Here is a 23,368-nt window from a genome sequence, read left to right as displayed (position 1 = left end):
TAAACTTCTCGCGAATGCTATGGAATTAATTCTTCTGTATCGAGAGCACACTTGATCACCGTGTCGCTAATTCCGAGGTATCGGTGTCGTTTAAATCCCAACCCCCTCTCCACAACAGTGTAGAGTATATACTTAACGTATTTCAACGAGGTCCGAAGTGGTGCTCGAAAAAGTGTTCGACTTTTTGATGGATGACACTTGGGTATTTCGGTCAACGAGAGAGAGAGACACTCTGCTTCACTCGCAGAAACATCGACGAAATGATTTTCGCGTAGCAGCGACTATTGTTCGAAAATGTCACTTTTCAAACAAACGACAGAGAATTATGTTTTTTTTTTTACTGTTATTTTACGTCGCATCATCTACGCTTGCGGTTATTAGCGACGACTTTTAGTTGGGGATGACAGAGAATTATGGTTATGGAGGATAAATTAATTAAAATTATTTACAGCTTTCCCTTTTTTATTATTCTAATCCATCACCGATTTTTAATCGCAGTGTATATAATTTGCTCTTTTTATACATGTACTTAATATTATTGTTTTTTCCTTTTAACATTTTTATACTATAATCACTATACTATAGTCTACTATACTACTGTATATAGTACCTTCTATTTATTTATTCCCCAATAAAGAATTTCCGCTCAATTCTTCCTATATTACTTTCCACGTATATTTACTATAATATACATCCTTATATATTTTATTATTATCATATATAGTATATACATCCTTGCTAACAAGACGGTACCCAGGTTATCCGCCATTGCCAGGGTGGCAGACTTCCCAACGAGTCCTGTTCCCCTACGAACTCTGTTTACCAACCCGATTTCCTTAAATGGTGAAAGAAACCACAAAGAGTCCTCCGACGGTGAACAACACAGGGGGGGATTCGCAGCGAGAGCGCCTAGAACTGAAAGCCGGCGGTCGCATGGTTCCCTATTCGGTGAAACCAACGAACCAGCGCCGATGTCCCTCAACCCCTTTGAACTCACGGCGAAACATGGCCGGCGCGCGAGAGAGGGGTCTCTCGGATAGGCGCGTGAAACCGGTTCTCTTTCTCTCTCTCTCTCTGTTTACATTCCCAGGCAAGTGGCGGCCCCCATTGTGAAGGTAACAGGTGTTCGCATTGAGAAACCTGTTTTGCATATTAGGATGTGCTGCGCCGGGGTCCTTTGTGCGAGAGGAATAACTTCTTGGAACAGTGGGCAATGAATCCTTGCCAGGCGACATGGGAATAGGGACTTTTTTTTTTCTTTTTAATGTGGAAATCCTGCAGGATGTTATGGCGGAACACAGACTGGACGGGATGAATGGGCTTCCTGCGAATTTACGGCCTCGCGTCCCATGCGTTTAAAAATGGCGGAACGTTGTACTATGGAGCGCGGAATTCTATGGGAAGGACGAGTTTGCTGGATCACGTGGAAAGTTAAACGACCGGAATACGAGTCACTTAATATACTATACCATACTATATTATATTATATTATATTATATTATAGTGCAATATACTATACCATACTATATTATATTATATTATAGTGCAATATAATATACTATACCATTCTATATTATATTTCTATTATATTATATTATGCTTCACTAGGTTATACTATACTATACATATTTCATTGAATACAGTAACTACATTTTCAATTTACAATGTCTGCCTTCAATGCAAGGGATAAGATCTAGAACTGGCAATTAACACTTTGGACACACTTCTGGACAGAGAACGTGTACAACATTAATTCGAGTTAAATACTTAATTGAAGCTTGCATGTTTGAGTTAACTTCGCAGAATATTCACAAGTTTGCGTCTCGCGCGATGCAAGGGGCTAGTTTCAATGTATATGTCTCTGGTTATATTAAGAGTTTAATTAACTCCACAGCAGTTACATGGCTACCAACAACTAGGACGAGGGTCTTGATGAAAAGTAGAAACTGTCTTAATAATAATAATCAAAAATAAAAGTTTTCTTAAATGATATTAATTAGAAGAAAATAACAGAAATCTTGAAATTCTAAACGACGAGCACAAAATGAATTTCTACACAAGACAGAACGATTTCACGTTAAACAAACTATATATTACAAAAATACGGGGTCTTGCAGTGGAAGGAGTTCGCGCGCGCACCCTCCGCGGACGACGAAGAAACCCTTAACGGGAGGGGGGGGCGGAAAACAGCACCTTCTTTACGAGTCTGCATCCCTGTTGGAAATATTTAGCTTCGCTGTCCCTTCGGTGGAACTTTCTCACGCCGTGACTCAACTCCCCGGACGGGCTAACAAGAGTACAAGATCCTTCCTTTTTTTTTCCTCGACGGCCAACTGGTCGCGGGAGGATGCCAAGGATTTAACGATCTGGAATTTTTTTTTCTCTTCGTCCACCAGAGAGAGAGAGAGAGAGAGAGAGAGAGAGAGAGAGCTCCGGCAGCAGACCTTCGTAGCAGGCCGCGCGTACAGATTATCTTGAGAGAACACGTCCTTGGAAGCCCGCGCTTGGCGCGCTCGGAAATTTTATTGCTTCACCGAGTTTCCATGGCCGTTACGATGTTCGAGGATTCGAGCGAATTGACGGAGACCCAGGCGATGCCTTCGTTACTCGTTTCCTGCAGCTTCTATACCATAAAGGTTCTCTCGAAGAGAAATTACTGCGGGGGTGGAAACAGTCGAGGCACGAGGAAGTAACCAATTTATAATTTACTATATTATAATATACTATAATATGGTTTCACACCGAAGCAGCTTCTCGACCATAAATATCTTCTGAAAAGGAAATTACTGCGGGGTGGAAACTGTCGAGGCACGAGGAAGTGAACCAATTTATAATTTACTATATTATAATATACCATATTATAATATACTATAACATAGTTTCACACTGAAGCAGCTTCTCAGCCATCAAGATTCTCTCTCAAGGAAATTACTGCGGGGGTGGAAACAGAAAGTAACCAATTTTCCAAAGATTTCCCTGGCACGCTCCATTGCAAAAAAAAACGGAGACGGTGCGGAGGTATCGGACAGGTTTCCCTGCGGGGGTGGCTGATAAAGGAGTAGCCTGTGATCGCGCGACTTCCTGCGGCCTCATGGTGTCCTGATGGCACAAGCGCCACGCGCCTTCGCCGTTTTTCCCACGAGCCCTCGCCGGGTTCTCACGCGAGGCGAGCACACGGCTCTCTCTCTCTCTCTCTCTCTCTCTCTTCGCCTCCGACGCGACGCCTTCCCTCCCCCTTTCCTGCACGTGTCTTCTCCTCTTGCTCGCGACCCGGGAAAAAAAAGGGTTGGCGACAGCAGGACGGAACGCGTGCGCCTCGCAGCAGCCTGAAACGCGATTCCAGCCGTGCGAAATATGATTTTTCGCGCCAGATTTGATATACAGGGTGTCGCGCGACAGCTGCCGCAATTTACGTCAATTTATTCTTATTTTAAAATGAACTTTTTCATTTGTTTTATAGGATTATTCTATTCGCTATTTTCTTTCGTCTTTTGCGATGCTATTTGTTATAATAGAATCGAACGTGAATACGCTTGGAAATTAATTTTTAGGTTCCCTTTTTTATAGCGATCACCCTTTCTATTTTTCTTTTAAATTGGGAGTCTCGAGTTTTATTTCTATGATTTTAATTTGTAAATTTTATTCTTTGTATTATTTATTTTGTACTCTGTTGCTATTTTTCAGCTATTTATTTTACACCCTATTCTTGACTCCCACCCTCCCTCTCTACCCTCCCTCTTTCCTTATACCGGAGTCGCCCTCCGACGACAACCACTTCTTGAGGTCGCATGGAGTCCTGGCCATCCCGAGATTCCGATTCTCGCGTTCCCGGAGAGACTATCCCACGGTGCGGTCCCGTGGGAACGACTTAATTGGGTTCAGAAGCGAGAGTCTCTCGTCTCTCTCTCTCTCTCTCTCTTTCTCTCTCGGCCGGCGTGCAACAGCTCGACGAGGTTGTTGCCTTATCTACATGCTCGTCCGCTTCTTTTCCACGAGATGACGACCAACAACCCTCTCAGCCCCCTCGATCGGCAAACCAAGAAATAGTCAACGATTCTTCTTCTGGCTGATGCATGGTCGTCGACGCGACACGGCGGAGCCTCGATTATCCGGTTCTCTAACAGTAGAGCGGCATAACTTTATTAAAAGATTGAGTCGAGTTCGATTGAATTATATCGAGTTGAATGGAATTAGATTATATCGAGTTGAATGGAATTAGATTGAATCGAGTTGAATGATATTAAATGAAATCGAGTTGAATGAAATTAAAATAAATCGAGTTGAATGAAATTAAGGTAATTCGGGTTGAATGTAGTTAAATTAAATCTAGTTGAATAATATCAAATTAAGTCGAGTTAAGGTGAATTAAATTAAATTGAGTTCGGTTAAATTGAATTAAGTTGTATTGAATTAATTTGAGATCAATTATATTGAATTAAGTTAAATTGAATTAAATTGAGCTCAATGAGATTAAATCAAGTTAAATCGACTTAAATTGAGCTCGATGAGATTAAATTAAGTTAAATCGACTTGAAGTTAGATAAAACTTGAAATCACCAAAATTTAACATCATATAACAACATCTACAACTAAACCTAACTACACAAAATAATCATGTTCAACAAGCAGTAAAGATATTTTATTCTCCTTATACTGCCACCATTCTAGCCACCCCAAGAACGACTAATTCGATCAGAATAAAAATCAAATTCCACCAGGGATGAATTTCCCCAACAAACGTACTCGAACGCATAAAATCCGAATTCCATTCGTGACTCCGCACACGAAACTCGATCGAATGTAACAAACGACCGGGAGAGTCGGGTGGCCGTAAAACTTCCATCGTGGATCGTTAAGAGCGTACCCCTTTTTAGCGGGACAGGCTCCGATGCCCGGCTACGATTTCCCATCGAGTTCCCAGGCGTCCTCCTCTAATCGTTGTCCTTTGAACCGTACGATTCGATGTATATTCGACAGATCGCGGCTCGCCACGTGACCGGACTGTCCGCGCGCGCGCTGGCGCGCCAGGTAGCCAGCCGGTTGACGCGTGCCTCGCATATTTTCTCACGTTCCCCGTGGAACGATTCCCGTGGAACGGTTCCCGAGGAACCCGGGAGAACCGTGCGCCGCTCTCCCAGGCAAAGAAACCGTGAGAGACAGAGTTCGCCCCTGGAACCAACGGACCGATCTGGTTTGGTAGTAGGCGTTCAGGCTGGCAAAAGAGTTCCGTGCCCGTGTCCGTCCGTCCGTCCGTCCTCGTCTCCACTTCGCCCTACGCGCGAGCGAAGCTCCTCGCGAATGTCGGTCACGGAGAGTGCTTCCCACGGGACACCCGTTCCCAGACATCCCGGGCGCCCTCCGCCGCGAGAGACGACACCGCCGTCCAGGTTCCCATGATCGTGAGAATCTGAGCGACTTCAGGGGAAACAGATTCCCAGATTCACTAGGAGACCAGACCGTGCAAGTTGGTCGGGAACCAACTCTCCACACGCTTACCCCTTGCGCGGCTTCGTCCCATCGATTCTCTACGTGCCGTGGATGCGCCCGTTCCCTCTTGCCACGCGATAGCAACCTTTGTCATACTACTTGTCTGTGTCTATAAGAATTCAATTTACAATTCTTATCACAATAATAATATGTATTTTGAAGGTGATGTAAGACTGTATTGCGATCGAGATGGTTAAGGGTTGCGGTGTCGAAAGAGGAGATAAATGAATGTGTCACACTGCTTTTAGATATTAACCCTTTGCACTCGAAGCCAATTTCAACTATAAATGGGAAATCATTTTCCTGGCTCCACAGTATATTTTTTTTTTAAATAGTATTTTACGTCACATCAACTATACTTGCGGTTATTAGCGACGACTTTTAGTTCGGGATATTAGAGTTTACTGTATAGGCTTGAATTTTTCAGGAATGAGATAACTTGTCCTATTTGTTTGCTGTTGTTAAGCGAACAAATGTTCCAAGTACACAGTATATTTATTCTATTCAATAAAGTGCACTTTTACAATTATTTAATAATTATTATATATTGGAACGTAGAAGATATAATGCTAGTGGTACCTCAAAGTCGCCGTTCAGTGCAAAGGGTTAAATGATATTAAATAAAATTATATAAAATTATTATATAATATTATTTAATATCCTATATTATATACTTATTATATAAAATTATACATCATATAGTTATTACATAAAATTATATAAAATTAAATAGTTTCGAGTGAGAATGCCGAATTATTCTCACGGCTCCGAGATTTATTTTCTTTTTACGCGTCATCTCGCGTATCACAAATAGCAATTCGGCTTTGAAATATGCAAAATCGATTCCGCCGGTCCATGAACGCGCTGCAAATATTACGCTATTGCTTGAATATTTCATTAATGACCGCTTCCGCGTGCGCGCCCGTTCGAATAGCCTTGACAAATAAAGGTTCCATTGAAACGGCCAATTAAACATGCAATTTTAATGTAACCAATTTCGCGCGATCCCAATTCCATCGGCCGATAATATTTCCGTCCTGCCGATCGAAATTTAATGAATATATATGGGGAAGTGTTCGAATTTGATTAAAAAGTCGCTGGTTGTTGATCGACCGGTTGAGATCGATATTAGGAAAAATCGTGCACGACTGTTTCCGTAAACAATCAATTTTTCTCGATTCAACAATTTCTCCTTGACGAACGATTCGAGTGTTTTTTTTTTAAATAGTATTTTACGTCGATTCGACGTTAATTAGCGATTATTCGAGTGTTGATTAACCCCTTTGCACGCGATTTCTTCTTCTCAGCTGCGTTGATTAACGCTCGTTCGCGACTGACAAATTCCTGCGCGACACTGATAATTTATATTATATTTATAGTTTTTTTTATTAATCTATATTTATCGCTCGACAATGTTCGATGTTTAAATATTGCCAGAAGAAGGAATTTTATTTCAATTTAACATAGTTAACATCCACGTTTAGTAGACTATACTCCGAATTTTTATAACGAGTGCAATATATAATATTATTATATAACATAACATATAACGCAATAACATTATTTTAACAAAATTGTCGCCGTCGAAACGCGGCGAATGAATTTTAATTCGCGGAGAGAAGGAGAACCTGTGAAACTGATCCACGTGCTCCGCGCACGTGTGTAGAACGTAAGAAAGGTTAGGGTTGATCTAAGTGACGTGTTTAGAAGCAGCAGGAGAGCATAGCGAAGCAGTAGCTCGCCTAAACCAGTTCTACCCGCGCCTAGGATCAGCCTTGAATTCTCAAGGTTGTCCGGGAACCTGCCAGACGGGTCTACAGCCTGCGGCCCCGTAGCCTATGGTCGCGCGAGTTCCTTCCCCGTTCACTATACTACGTTCGTACGATGCTCTCTTCTCTGCCGGCCGTTTCATTGATAAACCTCTGCGCGATCCTAATCCGGCAAATCCTCCCCAATTGCCATGCAAATTGCGAGGAACTTGCGATTAAAGAATTTCTTTTTATTACCCCGCAATTATTAATTATTCGTAAGAAATTATTTATTAGAATTATTAATTTGTTATGGGAATAATTAATTATTAAACGCTATTAGAACTATAAATTGAACTTTAATCGGAACTTTAATTATTTAAAGAAAGGTATAAAATACGTCCTTTTCATTTAAGATATTTCAGGTAACTAACACGAATCGATTCAACAAAAACAATAACGATCAGAAGAGATTCAATAAATCATCGCGTGCCTTCGCATCTTAAACATATTCGGTGGTAAATAATAATTTGACTGATTTTTGCAATTCAACTTATTTGTTGAAATTCAACATTATTCTATTCATTTATTCGAGTAATTCTTCGAGTCGCTCAGAGTCACAGCGTGGCGCGGAAGAAACTTATGTTACAACCTAACACTTGTCATCGTTATATTTTTTGCCAAAGCTTTCCATCGCCATGCTATTCCAAGCTATTCGATATTATGTAAAACTTTATCTGCTCGTTCTTATCTCCTCTATCATCGTTCGAATAAAATGTCATCCAACTATGCTACGAACAGTCTATGATAAAAACCGAGGCTACGCGGCTCGACAAACAGTTGAAGATTACGGACGCCTCCGTCGACGAGGCGAGAAGTCGACGGGCAACGAGATAAGAGAGATAAGCGTCGCGACAAAGCGGCAGAAGCGACGCGTTTACGCGGAGGTTCACGGATTCACGTGCCGGCCGTGCACGGAACGTCGCTCTCATCGCCTGGGAATCATCGATGTTTCCCACACCCAGGCGTTCTCGGTTCCCACCGTCGTGAGCGGCGCGAAGCCCGGACGGTTCCCAAACAGTTCGTGGGACCCCGATGTCTGCTGATCGCCGAGCTACGATTTCGATTATTCGTCCCCCTTGTTCGCCGGGTCTTGAGCGCGCGGCGTCTGGCGCCAGTCGTGCTCGACGGAGGCCGGAGGAGCCGTGGCTGGCCGTCGATAAGGAAACGGCCCACGCGGCGGTCAAATTTCGTACAGTTCTTCGGGATAGTTACATCGAACTATTGACTGATGATAGAATAATAGCTTGCTCTATAGTAATTAGCATTGACGATTTATATTTCATATTTATTCATTTTATACAATTATGTTTGAATTTCTATTTTAAATTTTCGTATGAATTTAATTTTCACTAGAAATATATTTCACTATATTATAATATATTTTACTATATTATAATATATCTCACTATATTATAATATATTTCACTATATTATAATATATCTCACTATATTATAATATATTTCACTATATTATAATATATCTCACTATATTATAATATATTTCATTATAAATTTCATTATCAATTCGACAGTCTTAAAATGCGAAACGTGGAAGGCAGGAACAAGAGGACGCAGTAATCTGAGTTTCCAAAATGGCTGCGTTGAGAATATTCGAAACTACAGAAAAAGAATTATCGTGAACAGCTTTTTATTTTAATTAGTGCATCTCTTCGATAAAATATAATTCAACCTCTTTAAAAAAATAGCAAAGGCATTGAAATAGAATTTTATTTTAGTATATATATTGAAATGGATTCGTGATAATTTTAGGTTTCAAAATGGAGGTTCAGAATTTTTGGTTCACCATTTTTGAAATGGAGGTTATGGATTTTTGTAGCCGAGAGGTCGACTGCTTTACCGATGTAGAAACTGCCGACTGATTTCAGCGTCCTCTTCTCACGGACGACAGTCGGTTTCAAGAACTATTTGCCAAGGGTGTGTTGGAGCGCGAAGGGAATGTGTTCCGTCCGTGGACTTCGATCGGAAATTCAGAGTCGCGGCACGCTGCATTCTTTTCAGACGGTGCTTACTATGGCTTCAAAGTATATTCCTGACGTGTTACGTCCCCGTATTATGTTCGAAAATATCTCGGATAAATATCTGAAACCTGTTTAATAATATTTATTTGTGTAATTTTACGATTTTTTAGCTTGAACCCATGCGTCAACATGTGTTTGCTATTAATGGTATGAAGGCTTAAAAACGCTATAAAGATTGTAGCACGATCAATTTATAGTCTTTTAAAATGTTTCTGACGATTTCCAAGTGCCTTGGAAATTTCTGAAAATCTCGAAACGTTTCTAAACGATTTTAGAAAGAATTTGCAAGAATTCCGAAAGTTTTCCAAATATCCGAGGATCGTTGGAAATCTTGAACAAGCACTTTTCGAACTTCCATACAAATTCTTGAAGGTATCCGCGCGTGTCCGGGGTCCCTGCAGTCTTCTGAAATTCCTCGAGAGTCACCGAAGTGCCCTAAACGTCCCCGAAGGTCTCCGGGAAGTCTCTATAAATTTCTGTAAGATCGTAAAGATTCTTAAAAAGCTCGTGGAAGAAGGTTCACGGGGAGGTCCTTATCGTACATCCACTTTCCTCGACTTCTCTCGATCTTCGGCCGCCTGAATCCGTTTCTTCGTCCAACTCGCAAAAACCCGTGCTTTATTCGTGGATTCTTATTATCTATCAGCGACGTCTTCGTGACTTCCGATCCCAGAATTTACGACTTAAGACTTCTTGATGAAGGGCTGATAACATCAATCGACCATCGACAAGTCATCGCCGATATAGGATAATATTATTAATGTAACATAATATCGTTAATATATCACAATATTATTAATATAACATAATATTATATAAAATAATCTATTATAATTATCTCGGTCGTCGTTGCCACGAAAGCAGAATTTTTAGACTTTGTTTAATACAGCATAATGATTAAAGAAAATTGTCGTTCCATTGTTTCTAAATCGGCCACCGAGATGGCATAAAACACAGCCCATTGTTCTCACGCTGGAAACCGAAGAGTCTCGTGACAAAAGCGTTCTCGGATACGGGAGAATGTCGGACAGCTCGATCTTCACGGAATAACGTTTTTAGGAAACGACCGGACACAAAGGCTTGAGATTAGGCCAGCCCACGGCCGCGCTGTTAGGTGTTCCTTATCTCCTGATCCATTTTCGCCGAATGCGCCACTTGTCTAGAACGCCCGAAGGCGTCTTAACCCACTTTCGGGGTTTAAGCACCTCTGCGCCCTCCATGCTTCCCTAACAGTTTACTTATTAATTTAGATTATGTCGGGCAGGAGCTAATTGCCGGAATCCCGTCGACACCCGACGGCTTCGCGTTCCCTCGACCGAATCGCTCGCGGCGAACGTGTTAAAAAGGTTCATCGAAACAGCGAGGTTCGCGATACTAGAACTCGTTCGCAGATAACCGCGCCGTCCTCGGAAGCCATAATCGCCGGAATTATTTTAGGGTGGCCCATGAGTTTATTCCTTATTGTTTAACACTTTAGTGACCGGGGAATTGGCCGTAAAAATTTAGCTCAATTTTAGTTTTCTATTCTGATTTTATTAATTTTATTAACACAGATTTTCGATATTTAAAAAATTATATAATAATATTCAAGCTTGCGGTAGTACAATCCAGCACATTTAGGTTAATAATAGATATTAAATTGTCGGTTATAGAATAATAATTATCTTTACCTACTATAGTATCGAAGCAAGTATTAAATTTTGAAGCACAGGAAATTAATCGAGGCAGAGAAAATTAATTACAGCAGAGAAAATTAATTAAAGCGCAGAATTTTCAATTAGAGCATATAAAAAGGAAAGCGTTGCCTATAAATTGCCGTTCTAAAATTTCAATTACCTTTATCCATTACCATACAATAAAAACAAATATATCCTCAATTTAAACATAAAACGCTCCACCGTTTCTCTGCGTTTTTAATCCTGGATCGCGATAATTGTGATATCCACCCTAACTCGGAAGCCAATCACGAAAGAGCATCGGACGACGATGGGGTCCGCCTAAATTGACGCGGTAAGTTAGCGCCGGTGAGGCCAGACACAGTCCAGGCACACACCCATAAGCCCTCCTGCTCTCCTAATAAAGTGATACAGTTTATTGGACTTCTTCAGATCGGAATGCGGAGCGAATGACACGCTTATCCTCTACGGCGAGGCGCACACCTCTCTGCCCACCTGCGATCGCCAATTTCTCCGGGCGCGCGCACACCTCTCTCTCTCTCTCTCGTTGTAAATCGCTCGGATCTGGGTGAGCACACTCGCGGGGCGGACACGTGCGCGAGGATATATAAAGTGTGCTGGCTGGCCGGGTTTCGGGCACGGCACATGCGTCCCTGCTGGGAACCCGGTTCACTAAGAATGCCGCTCGACCAGCTGTATTTTTATACCGTGCTGATAGACTCACTATGCCTGGCCGACAAGTGCCGATTCTTAGGGCGAAAAAATTGTCTGGTCGGAACACGAACGTTCACGGCCTCCCGCGACCTCTTCGAGTCGGCGTCGGCCTCCTTTTTTTTTGTTAACCGTGTTTTATTAAGCTAGATTTTTTTTGTTAAGCTAGACTTATTTTATTAAACCTTCGAGTTAACTTCGTTAATTAAATGATTAAATAATTAACTAGGTTAACCTTCGACAAAAATACTCGGTTTAGAGTGTACTAAAAGATAGCCTAATCGATAACGAGAAAACAGAGAAAATGCGACGATATTTAAAACAAATTAAAGGGCGCTGTACCTGTCGCTAATAAATCGTGAATCACTAATAATCCTTAATAAGTGGTTAATAATCCCCAGGCGTTCGAATAAAAATTGTTCGAAGGTAAGAACGGAGAAAATAGAAAAATACAGTGGGAGCTGCGACAGTGGAATTATCTTCTGCTTATTTTCTCCGCTTTGACTGCCGTATTTCTACGGCGCTGCCACAGGCGCGGAACGCGCGTATTGTTTAATATTAAACTTCTCTATAAATGGAATTCACGTGCTGTAAATCGTGAAATGATATCGAATGAAATCCCGTTGAAAGCGCGGTGAATGCGAGCATGTGTTCACGCGGCATTGAACAAGCGCGCGCGCGGGGGGAAAACACGCAGAGCTATCGTGTGTGCAGCGAAATAATTATAGGCGACGGCGCAACGTGACATATTTATCTTCTCTGGCATTCCGTGGAGACGGAATTGTATTCAGAACAAAATCGGTTTGTTAAATTTCTTTTCTCACTAATATTTTACGTCGCAGCAACTTTGTTCGAATTTTTTTTGAGGAGCTTATTTAAGGTTATGTTAGGAATCGCGATAAGAATACGATGCCCGAATATGGCTTCGTGAGAATCCTTACGCGTCTTTCGCGTTGCTGAATGAGGACAGATTTTCTTAAGAGACTAGAAAAATAGCACACTCTTTAAAATAAGAAGTATGAAATAATTAATTTCGTACTGTTAATTGAAATAGTATAGATTCAGTTAAAATAGTATAGCTATTTATAGGAATTAATTATTTCGGTATTCTTTTTATTTAGAATATGGCGACGTAATCGCTAAAATAAATATCTATTTAATATCTAAAATATATATAGTAATCCCTAAAACATATATTTATAAATATAAATAATAATTCCTAAAACTCTCTCTCCTAGTGAACACCATAAATAAAATAAAATATCCGAGTATAAGTCTCGAAATTCGGCGAACCCGTAAGATTTGGGCAACGCGGGCGTCCCACGGCGGCCATCTTGGCGGCGCCTAAAACGAAGCCGCGTAACCCTTCTGGCTGGTTCTGGTAGCCTGGTAGGCCTGTCAGCCAGGCCCATTTTTTCTCGGCTCGCCGAAAATTATTATCCACCCCAACCAAACTCCCTTCGCCACCTCCTCCCCCACCCAATGACAAGGTTATCCAGGGAACAGCGCCGACGAACCTCGTGCAGCTTGTTGGTTCCCTATTACAGGATGGTATTTAACTCGCCCATGGCAGGTCACCGGCGTGAACCTGCTCGGAACGTGCGTGTTCGACCCGCGGCGTCCCGTCCCCCCACGGTTTCTAGTCGCCTAATGAAAAAATAGCCGCGCTATCGATCACTGCCGATCGATTTTATCAGCCGGTTTTAGCCACCGAAGAAGAGCCACAGACAGCCAAGACCTCCGAGACGACCATGCTGGCCTGATCGGTGTCCCTGGTTATATAATATCCATATATCCGGAAGCCCTCGAAAGCTTCCAACGAAAGTCCTCGAAGAATCCTGGAACACAGCGCGCAGAAAAATCAACCTCGCAGAAACTGGTTGCTAAATTGGTTTGCCCGGCTGAGAGGTTCGTCGGGTACCTCTTCTATAGCGAACATCTCTCCGAATACATATTGTTGTAAGGAAGTTGCTCGAGCGATTCCCATTTTGATAGGCTACTTTGGATGGTCGGCGGAACCGCGAAGGCTTTGGATAGAAAGGCGACCGGATGAAACGAGACTGCTCGCGGAAGAACTTCGCCGCTGGATCACGCTGCTCGAGTATGATAATAGATGCTTTTGTAATTAGCGAAATTGCGGAGCTCTTCTGTCTTGTCGAGTCCCGATGGCTCTACTTCGCTCTGCCTACTACGAACCTCCAGAGATTGATCAACTTCGACCGACTATCGCGAAAAATACTCGCTGGATGACGATCTTTTTTTTATTCCAAAGCTTCGAATCTCTGCTTTAAGATACTGTCTTTTTCATCCGAAGTTTCGCGCGACCTGCGACGATGTAGTTAATCGAAATGCGAGGTTTTATTGTCAATTGCCAAGTTTTCATATTGCAAGTTTGAAAATTGCCAAGTTTGCATATTGCAATTTTGAAAATTGCCAAGTTTGCATATTACAATTTTGAAAATTGCCAAGTTTGCATATTGCAATTTTGAAAATTGCCAAGTTTGTAAATTGCCAAGTTTGAATATTGCAATTTTGAAAATTGCCAAATTTGAATATTGAATTTTTGAAAATTCCGAGTTTCGTAAAAATTTCTTCGAGAATATTGTTTGTGCTCGAACGAAGCTCGGTCCTTCCTCTTTAATTCAAAGAAAAAGCGACAGAGCTGCGATTTTTTTTCGCAGAGCTACGACACTTTGAAGTAACCCTCGTCAAGATCGTACGTCAGTCGCTCGGAAAAGAGTTGGTCCTTCAAAGCGAGTAGCAAAAATCGCAGCCGTGTTCCTCTTTTTTTTTGTCCACTGAAGGAGGTCTGCATTTCGCTGGGAAAGGCGAAATGAATTTTACTGCTCTTTCCATTTTACATTGAATGTCGCGTATCTCCATACATTAACTGTACATTAAAATGACAAATCCGCAACTGAACTAAGAATACCTAAAACAGTAACAACATATACAAAAACGTACAAATGTAACAAATTACAATTTAAGCAAACGTGTAAATATATTGTACATGCATTGTTTGGGTAACAGCGGTGCAATTATAAATTAATATTAATCACAAAAGCAGTTGAACGAGTCGCTATAAACTACTCGGAGAATGTTCATTGAAATTCCGCGATCGTCGAATTCTTTCGTGACAATAGCGGCGTCCACCTCGCGAAGACGTCGCTGTAACCGTTGGGTGCCCCAACCCACGAAGGGCCGATCGAAGCCCTGCAGCGACTTTCGTTCGCGTTATGCTCGCCTGCTCTTAAAACCAACCAAATTTAGACCCTACGAGCGGAAAGGGCTCGCGACGCGAACCCTTCCAACCCACGCGAAGGTATCCCTCGTCTTCCAAGGCACACGCGCGCTGCAATGGCGGGCTGACCAACCATCGCCGGTCCCCCCGAGTCCACGGACCGAATATGGCTTCTGTTCGCCTGGTCAGTGGTCAAACGAATACATTTGTCAGCCGGCGAGAACCCGCATAAATTATCCCCGACCCTTCGAGTTTATCCGTGATCTAGAAACATTTTTGCCTGCACGCCTTCTTCGTTGGATCAGCGAGCATGAAACTGTTCACCGATCGGCACACCTGATCGCGCCTTCGTTAATGAAAATTATTAATAACCTTACCCGCTTGCATCAAAGTTTCTCCTTTGTGTCCTATTTCTGTAAAGGCGTGGCAGAAAACCTCGGAACTATAGACGGAAATTACGGTGTTCATTGAGATTTCAGTCGACGATTATTCTTCCGGACTTTTTCGGGTTAATGTCGCGACCCTTTTGCACCGTTGAGAAAATTGTTAATATTGCTCGGATCGTGTTCCAAAGGTGTAATTTAATTAATAAGATCTTTATACAGAATTCTGTATAGTCAGAATTAATAATATTTATATTTGGTCTTTTTATTGCTTGCATAAGTTGCAAACTTTGCAGCAGAATTACTCTCGTTGCTTCTGATATTTCTATTGTTCTGTGCTCCGTTTCGTTGGTTTATTTCTGCGATTAAAGCCTTAATAAAAATTATTGGAAATAAATTACTGTTGAAATAATTCAAAGAAATTAGTATTAAAAATAAAGGTGATCAGAGGTTGCAAGAGCGTTAAGAGACTACGTTTGACGAGTATTTCACGGTTACTAAATATAAACAAAATAACACGGTTTTTATGGTGGTGACAATACTAATTTGGGGTTCGCAGGTCGCCAGCTGACAGTGTTCAACAGCCAGTCGGCCATTCTGGTTGGCGGTCGATTGAACCGCAACAAGGGCAGCATAGAGCGGCCATTTTTGGGGGTGATCGCCGGCTTGGTGGTGAACGGTGCACGAATCCTGGAGCTCGCTGCCTCGAAGGATGGCAGAGTCACCACCAGAGGGGATGTCCAACTGATGCCCGCCGGAAGTCTTCTGGACCGTGCGGCACCTCTGCAAAGAATGCAACAGGTGAGCCACTCGAGCATTCGGAAGCAGTTACATATTCGCCGGATCTCCGAATAGCACCGAATATACCAATTAAAGCTCGTCTTGCCAGAAATTCTTTTAAGTTAAAAATAAAAAACCACGCGACGTTGATCGATTCCAATCGAATAACCGTCTCCGAGCTTCTTAAAATACAGCTACTCCAATTTTAATCCAATCTTTGCACTAGAACGAGACAGAGATTAAAGCTTATCGGAAATTCTTTTAGGTTAGAAATAAGAACTACAATTTTCAATCTTAATCGAGTAATTATTTCCGTGCTTCTTAAAATAGAGTTTGCCGAATTGTATTTCAGAACTATAACTATATATATAGTTAGAACTATAGAACTAGTATAGAACTATAACTATATATCGTCTTACCTGAAGTTCTATTAGGTTAGGAATATGACATGTTCGATCAATCTTAGGAAATCGTGTACATTATCTTAAAATATAGTTTGCTCGATTTCAGCTGAAATATCGTTTCTGTGTTTCTTAAAATAACAGAAGACAGAGTGTAATGTTAGAAGCAGACTTCTCTGTGAAACCTTGAGTTGTACATCAGTTTCCTGACACGTTATTTAATGATAGGATCGGTTTCTAAGTATAGGGGGTGAAATAGCCACAGAAAATTGCGTGTCGATTAAATTAATAAAGAGAATATTAGGAGAAATACTACAAAAAAAGAAATATACGAATAATTATGTAGAATATTGTAAGTGTTATATATGCTACAAATAGATTAGTCAATTGACCATTAAAAATTGCAATATTACGTTAAAAAATCATTTTTACATTGTCTAATTTGTTTATATTTAAAAAACTGTTCCACGATACGTGAGATTCAGTTTAATAAGCAGGAAACGCATCGAAGCGTTTAGAATTGAAATATAAATCGGGAGAGCTATCCTGGATTTAGAGTTAAAGTGGAATCGTGTGCAAAGGCTTAACCTAGAATTTATGGAGTGTATAGAGCGTCGGAATATACAGGGTGTCCCAAAAGTCGCTCGCAATCGAGAAGCATGGAGTTCTGAGATATTTATCCTTCACAAAAATTGTCCTCGAAGCATCGCTAACAAATTAATTACCAAAAACCACTGACCAATAGAGAGACGATCTCTGAGACTACTTGGCCTAGCTCGCACCTCATTGGTCACGGTTTTTTCGTTAATAACTGGCGAACGAAGCCTCGGCTCGCATTTCCGCAAAGGAGAAAGTTACTCGGCAACTATTCATTTCTCAATTGCGATTTACTTTTCGGCCACCCTGTAGCCACAATTACGAGACGTATCGTACAAAGGCGAACGCCGGCAGCGGTGGAGTATTAAAGATTCGAATCAGCGTGTTGAATGTTTAACACGACGGGAAGAATGGCCGCGATGCCCGGGCCGCTCTTTCCATCCGCGGCTCTAGACGAACGGCGCGCAATAAATCTCCATTCTTTTCTCCTCCCCTCCCCCATCGGCAGACACCGGCGTCCGGTTTTCCCGGTGTCATGGACGACCTCATATTTTCTGGCGCCGGAAGCGGCTGCACCGCCGACGACGAGGACGAAGAATGCACGCCCATCTACGAACCCGGTTCCGGTAAGTGTAAGTAACATTTCCGTGGGCGTAAGTAATTCCTTCTGCACGTTTCCCTCCGAGGGAAATTTCTTATTCCGCACACATCGATATTTTATGTATGTGCAAGCTCTCTACTTTATACACGTACACACGTATATGATATACTCTCCGGTGCGAGAGGCGCGCCACCTTTGGAATTTGAATCACTTGCACGAACGCCTTTGCGAGATAGAAATTGCTCGAGAACTGTTCGATATGTGAATATCGAGCGAGACGGTCTGCTAGTCGCGTGATATCTGTTCTGCACATACGCGACGCGCTCGAATAATAATTATTCTTCTGTTGCGATATACGGATACCGGCGACAGCAACAAAATTATTCGCGGAAAGAGAATCGTAACGTTTATCGAGCCGAAGAGAATTATCCTATTGGCACTCGTTTCGAGCAATTGTTAAACTTGATTATTAACAATTTATTTACCGGCTCTTACCTTTCATTTCTCGAAAATCGATAATTATTAATATTCGAAGAATTCTCGGTGTTCGATAATCTTCCAAGTGCCAACTTTCGGTAATTATAACCTTAAAAACGTACTCCTATAACTTACATAGCTATATTTTATTTAACAAAATTCTCGGATATATTATTTTCGTGATTCACGATTAACTTTTGACTTTTATCGCGAACGAACGAATCTTCCACGCTGCTCGATGTGTATGGTTGTCGATGAGATAATTGAAATGTTCTCTGATACTTGCATTTTGGTATTGAAATAATTGATTATACGTGGTATTTTGTTATTAGACGATATTATTATAACTAGTGTTGTATATTAGATCTCTGTCGTGTCTATGACTGTACTGTTTGTATATCTATATATGTCGAAAAGTTTTTATATCGGCGAATCGATTTGGAAAGTACACGGTTCGATAGATCGCGCGATCGTCGATAAAAAACCGTCTTTGCTGTTTTTCGATAAAGTTATTAGTTTTCGAGTTATTCGAGGAAAACTTGCTCTCTCGCAAGTGCTCGCTAGCCGGTCCGTTTGTATATAAGGCGGCTGCGAGCGACACCTAATTGTGTAATATGAAAGGAGAGATGTTTAGCACTCCCCTAGACAAGGATGGAATACACATATACTGGTAAGGCACTGCCGCTCTTTAGCGGCTCTTACCAAATTTTTTTTTTTACCACCAAATTTACTAGAGCGAAGGCGTTATTTTTTTAAATGTATAGAACGAGCAGGCAGCGGCAGTGTTACGTGAAATCGATACACGGCGCGGTAAGACGGTATCTACATTACCGATCGCGTTTACAATTTTTCTAATTTGCGGGAACGAAGTCATTATCACCGTAACAATAATTATCACGATACTAATGAAGAAACGCGATAGTAAATCGATAAATTGAGAGGCTTCGTACGCAACTGAAATGCAATACAATTTCAATGTGCGCACAGATTTGCAATATATTCGGATATTTTACGTGAAATTTAAAACTTCAACTGATATATATATATTTTTTTTTTCTGCTGCACTTATTATTATATTAACGGCAGTGAAATAAAATACGAAAATATAATTACTGCTAGATACTATTCTATAATCTGTGATAATTATTATTACAGTATTGTTTACTGAATGCTTAAAATATCGTTTCTTTTTTTAACTTATAAAACGTTCCGCTTTTTTTCTGAAGTCGTGACGGCACAAAATATTTTATAACGACTGGAAAGCTAAAACGGAAAGTTTATTAAACGCATTTGCAAATCTTGTTACCGTCTTTTCCGAGCAATTGATATTAATCGATCGGCATCGCGGCAAATTATGCCGAACCCGTCGTGATATTTTCATTTTCCCGTGGCTGCGGAATCCTCGTTATTTGCATTATTAAGAGCAACGGGAAATCTGTTCGTAATTACATAAACAAACACACGGCCGGTTAATCATCCGTAATGAGTTTTGCTCGTTAAAAGAGGCGGATATTAATAAAGGGCAAATTATTATTTAAGTGGAGTTAAACGGGACCGGGAGAGCTTCGTAAATAAACTAACAGCGGAAACGGCACGGTACGCGAAATTGTTGCATATTAGATGCGATTCTAGTTCGGAGCAATCGTTATTTGCATTTCGGTTTTGAATCGTTTGCATAATTACGGGCACACGACACGGACGAATACCTTCGGAAATCTTTCGACAACGGGATCAGAGGAAACGATGAAAACGAATTTTGTAAGGGATGATTCCACCCTAAAGAAAGAAAAAACATAAAACAGCAGAAAGAATTACTTGACGTTTTCGACGAGGTTTTTAATCGATTTAAACACTTTTAGAAATATTATAGATTTATAGGTTACTCCCTGGTCAACCCCTGTACCATCCACGATACCTGAAACCCTATCTTTCATCGCAATCTTCTTTCTCCGAATATTCCTTAACAAATATCAATTTTTCCTATCAAATTATAATAAATATTCGGACGAATTCACCGGCACCGGATAAAATAATTCTTTTTAAAGAAAAGAATTATTTTAAAAGAAAAGAATGTCGTTGGAAATGGAACTCGTTCGTACGCGACATAACCTGACATAACCTAGCATAAAAAGTTCGAAGGGGGGCGCAGAAGACGATCGTCTCGCCCCTAATCGATGACCGCAGAATGGCGTCGCCCGAGCACAGGGGAGGAAAGCCCACATGGCCGGGCGCGCGCACGCATGATCGGGCTCGCATATCTCGCATGGCATGCCACCTTTTCGTCTTCATGCTTGCCCGGTTGTATCTTCGATTCATTTGCATATTTAGAATCCGGCCTGGCCGCGGCGGCGCCGCCCCGCCTTTCTCTCTCGACCTCCTCGCATAATCTGGCGGCCGGCTCGAAAATCTTCTCCGGCTGGCTAAAAACTGAATTAATGCGATCGCTTTAATAACAAGAACGCGCGGGCGCGCTCGCGGCTATCCGTCGCTGCCCCTCAGAAAACCGTCGTCGTCGTACTCTCTCGTCGCCTCGCCGCCGGTTATTTTCGACGCGCTGCACGCTACGACGACGAAAATACACCGTTCCCGCTCCCAACAATCGCGCCGCCGCGTAAACAACAAATTTATGCGCTTGCCGAACCAACTTGCAAAATGCTGGACCTATAATATGGACGATAATCTCCGCTAAATTAATGCTCAATTTTTTATTAACAATTCCGTATGAATGTATAGGAGATCTGACGAAGAAACCGAGACGACGTTTTGTGGCTAATTTTATACAATTAATTTTTTTTTGCAGCTTTAGCAATGAATCTTTATAGCCATTTTGATTCTTGACGTTCTCGCAACGGATTTTGATAAAATTCCACAATAATTTTGCACGACAATCTCGACTAAACTCAAACGAATCAAACGTTATTCCTTGAACGTAATTTTCATCCCCGAACGAAGCGTCTCCGAACGAATTTACCGTTCGCCGATACCAGCGTTAAACAACGCTTCGTTAACAATACTTCGTTAACGATACTTCATTTGTCCGCGAGGTTTAATCATTCCCAGTCCAATTAACAATTTAAATAAAAAAATAAATTCCGGCCGCGCGCGCTCTCAACGTTTTATTTGTCAACGGCGCGGTATACGCAGGGGGGAGGGAGGGGGGGTGGAAGGACACGGCAAAAATTGAAACTCGGAATTGGAACAAATTGCGTTTGTTGTAACCTTGTTTTCCCCGCGACAGTTTCTAATTCCGTTTCCGGTTCGATCGCTTTTTTTTCGGCTGTTCTCCGCCCCTCCCTGCCCCCCGTGAAAAATACGCCGGAGAAAACCGCCCGCGATATTTTCCGCGGGACGCGCGCGACCATTAACTCGATTATCCGCTCGGATCGAACTCGCGTCCGCGGATGGCCGACGATATTACAAACATTTTTCGAGCGTAATTACCGGCGAGCGCGGCGCGTTAGGTCGCCGCGTCGCGTGCCAAGTGATTTGCGGGCCGGATCCGTTTTAAGATTCGCGCGCGCGCGCGCGGCAAGGTGTTCGGCTCCGCTAGGATAAGGGCGACCGTGGCTGTGCTCGCCGCTTCGTAATAAAGCACGGTCGCGAGAGTCTGTTAAGATAACGTGTTTAATTGTCCGCGAACACGCGCGGCACCGCGGCCGAATCCGGCGGAATTTAACGGGGGACGAAGGCGTTGCGACGAGGATATAGTATCGACGGGTCGTTGTTTCCACGTTTTGCCCTCGCGTCGTCTCGATTTTAATCGTTTGTCAACGTTCGATATTTTACACGAGATCGTAGGTCATTATTCGTAGGCCAGCTTTTTTTATAATATAGACGCGTCGCAGATACTAAATTAAAAAGAATATAACAAGAAAAACAGAAATAGAAAGAAAAATGATTTTTTTAAGATCTCGATAAATTTTCATGAAATTTATTTATCGTTTTTAATGATAAATAGTAAAAGAAAACAGCTGATAATTTATCACTATCGCTATTCAAATATTTAACGCGTCAATTTCAAATTTATAGACGGCGTTTCGTATGCAATATTTATCGACTATCCTACCTGCGAAAACGATCGGCTAAATTCTACAAAACGCTTACGGCCCGCGATTCCCTAAAATCACAACATTTAGTCGACGTTGATACCGACGAATCAGTATTTCGGCTCGGTCCGTAAATATTATTGAATATTTCATGAACGCTCGCCCGGTCTCGAGATAATATTTGCAACTTGTAGCAGCGGCGGCGGAGCGTGTGTTCCATGCCGGTTTTGCGAATCCGACGAGCGCTAGACACTCGCTAAATAAATCGATGTTTCGCGACGAAGACTCGAGAGCGCGGCTAATAATACGACATTTTGCAACGAACGTGAAATATTCAACAGTCCATGCCGCGTTACACCGTGTGCAGGCTCCATTTTGCGACACGCGTCGACGAGAACAAAACATAAATTCATTACGTCGCTTTAGCATTTCCATTGGCTGCGCGAAATGTTTTCCAATCATTTTCTAGACCGGTCGACGCGGCGCGCTCGCTGTACAATATCCCCCGATCCCAGTCGAAACGAACGCATTTTTTATTATTTTTATTTTAGCATTGTCGTGCTTCGAATGAACTTTTTATCGTACGCAACGCATCGTTTATTCACGGTTATTTAATAATATAGCTGAGATTCAACCCCTTGCACTACGGTTATTTTCATGTTGCCTCGATCAGCCAATTATTTATCCTTAATATTTTTAATAAAAAGTACCAGACAACCTTTGCTCCTTTTATCGTCTTTACGTGCTTTTCTTTCTAAACTTTGATAACAGAAGGATTAATTTTTATTTCGATGCCGCGGAAATTATATTTATTATTATATATATTAATATATTATATATATAATACATTATATATATATTAATATTTATTGGATCCTGCATGAAATCTGTAACACGAGTCCGACTCGTTACAACAGTGCAACTGGTTAATCATATTAAATTCTTGAAAGTATTAAATCCTCCAAAAACCCCGTCTTACTTACCCCAATCGTGCCAACTAAAAACGCATAAAATCGACGGTCCGTTAACGATCAAAGCGTAGATCCGAAATAACGAAAACGTCGGACGCGAAATGGTTCTCGTATCAAACGTATCGCTTCCGGTAATTATTTTACAGT

The 23,368-nt window shown here is 41.7% G+C and overlaps 1 protein-coding gene and 1 non-coding gene across 2 annotated transcripts in view; both read left to right on the top strand.

Moving 5' to 3' along the window:
- The window catches only part of Nrx-1 (neurexin 1), a 371,741-nt gene that overhangs the window by 336,710 nt on the left and 11,663 nt on the right, over positions 1-23,368 (top strand). The window contains 2 exon segments of the mRNA XM_078182335.1: positions 15,908-16,149; positions 17,635-17,758. Of these exon segments, the coding sequence (XP_078038461.1) occupies positions 15,908-16,149; positions 17,635-17,758 (366 nt within the window).
- LOC144472720 (U6atac minor spliceosomal RNA) lies at positions 18,812-18,918 on the top strand. The gene has a single exon (XR_013494456.1). It is a non-coding gene; the product is annotated as a U6atac minor spliceosomal RNA (small nuclear RNA).

Source organism: Augochlora pura, chromosome 1, assembly GCF_028453695.1.
Source record: "Augochlora pura isolate Apur16 chromosome 1, APUR_v2.2.1, whole genome shotgun sequence".
Taxonomy (NCBI): domain Eukaryota; kingdom Metazoa; phylum Arthropoda; class Insecta; order Hymenoptera; family Halictidae; genus Augochlora; species Augochlora pura.
This window is presented reverse-complemented; position numbering and strand designations above follow the sequence as displayed.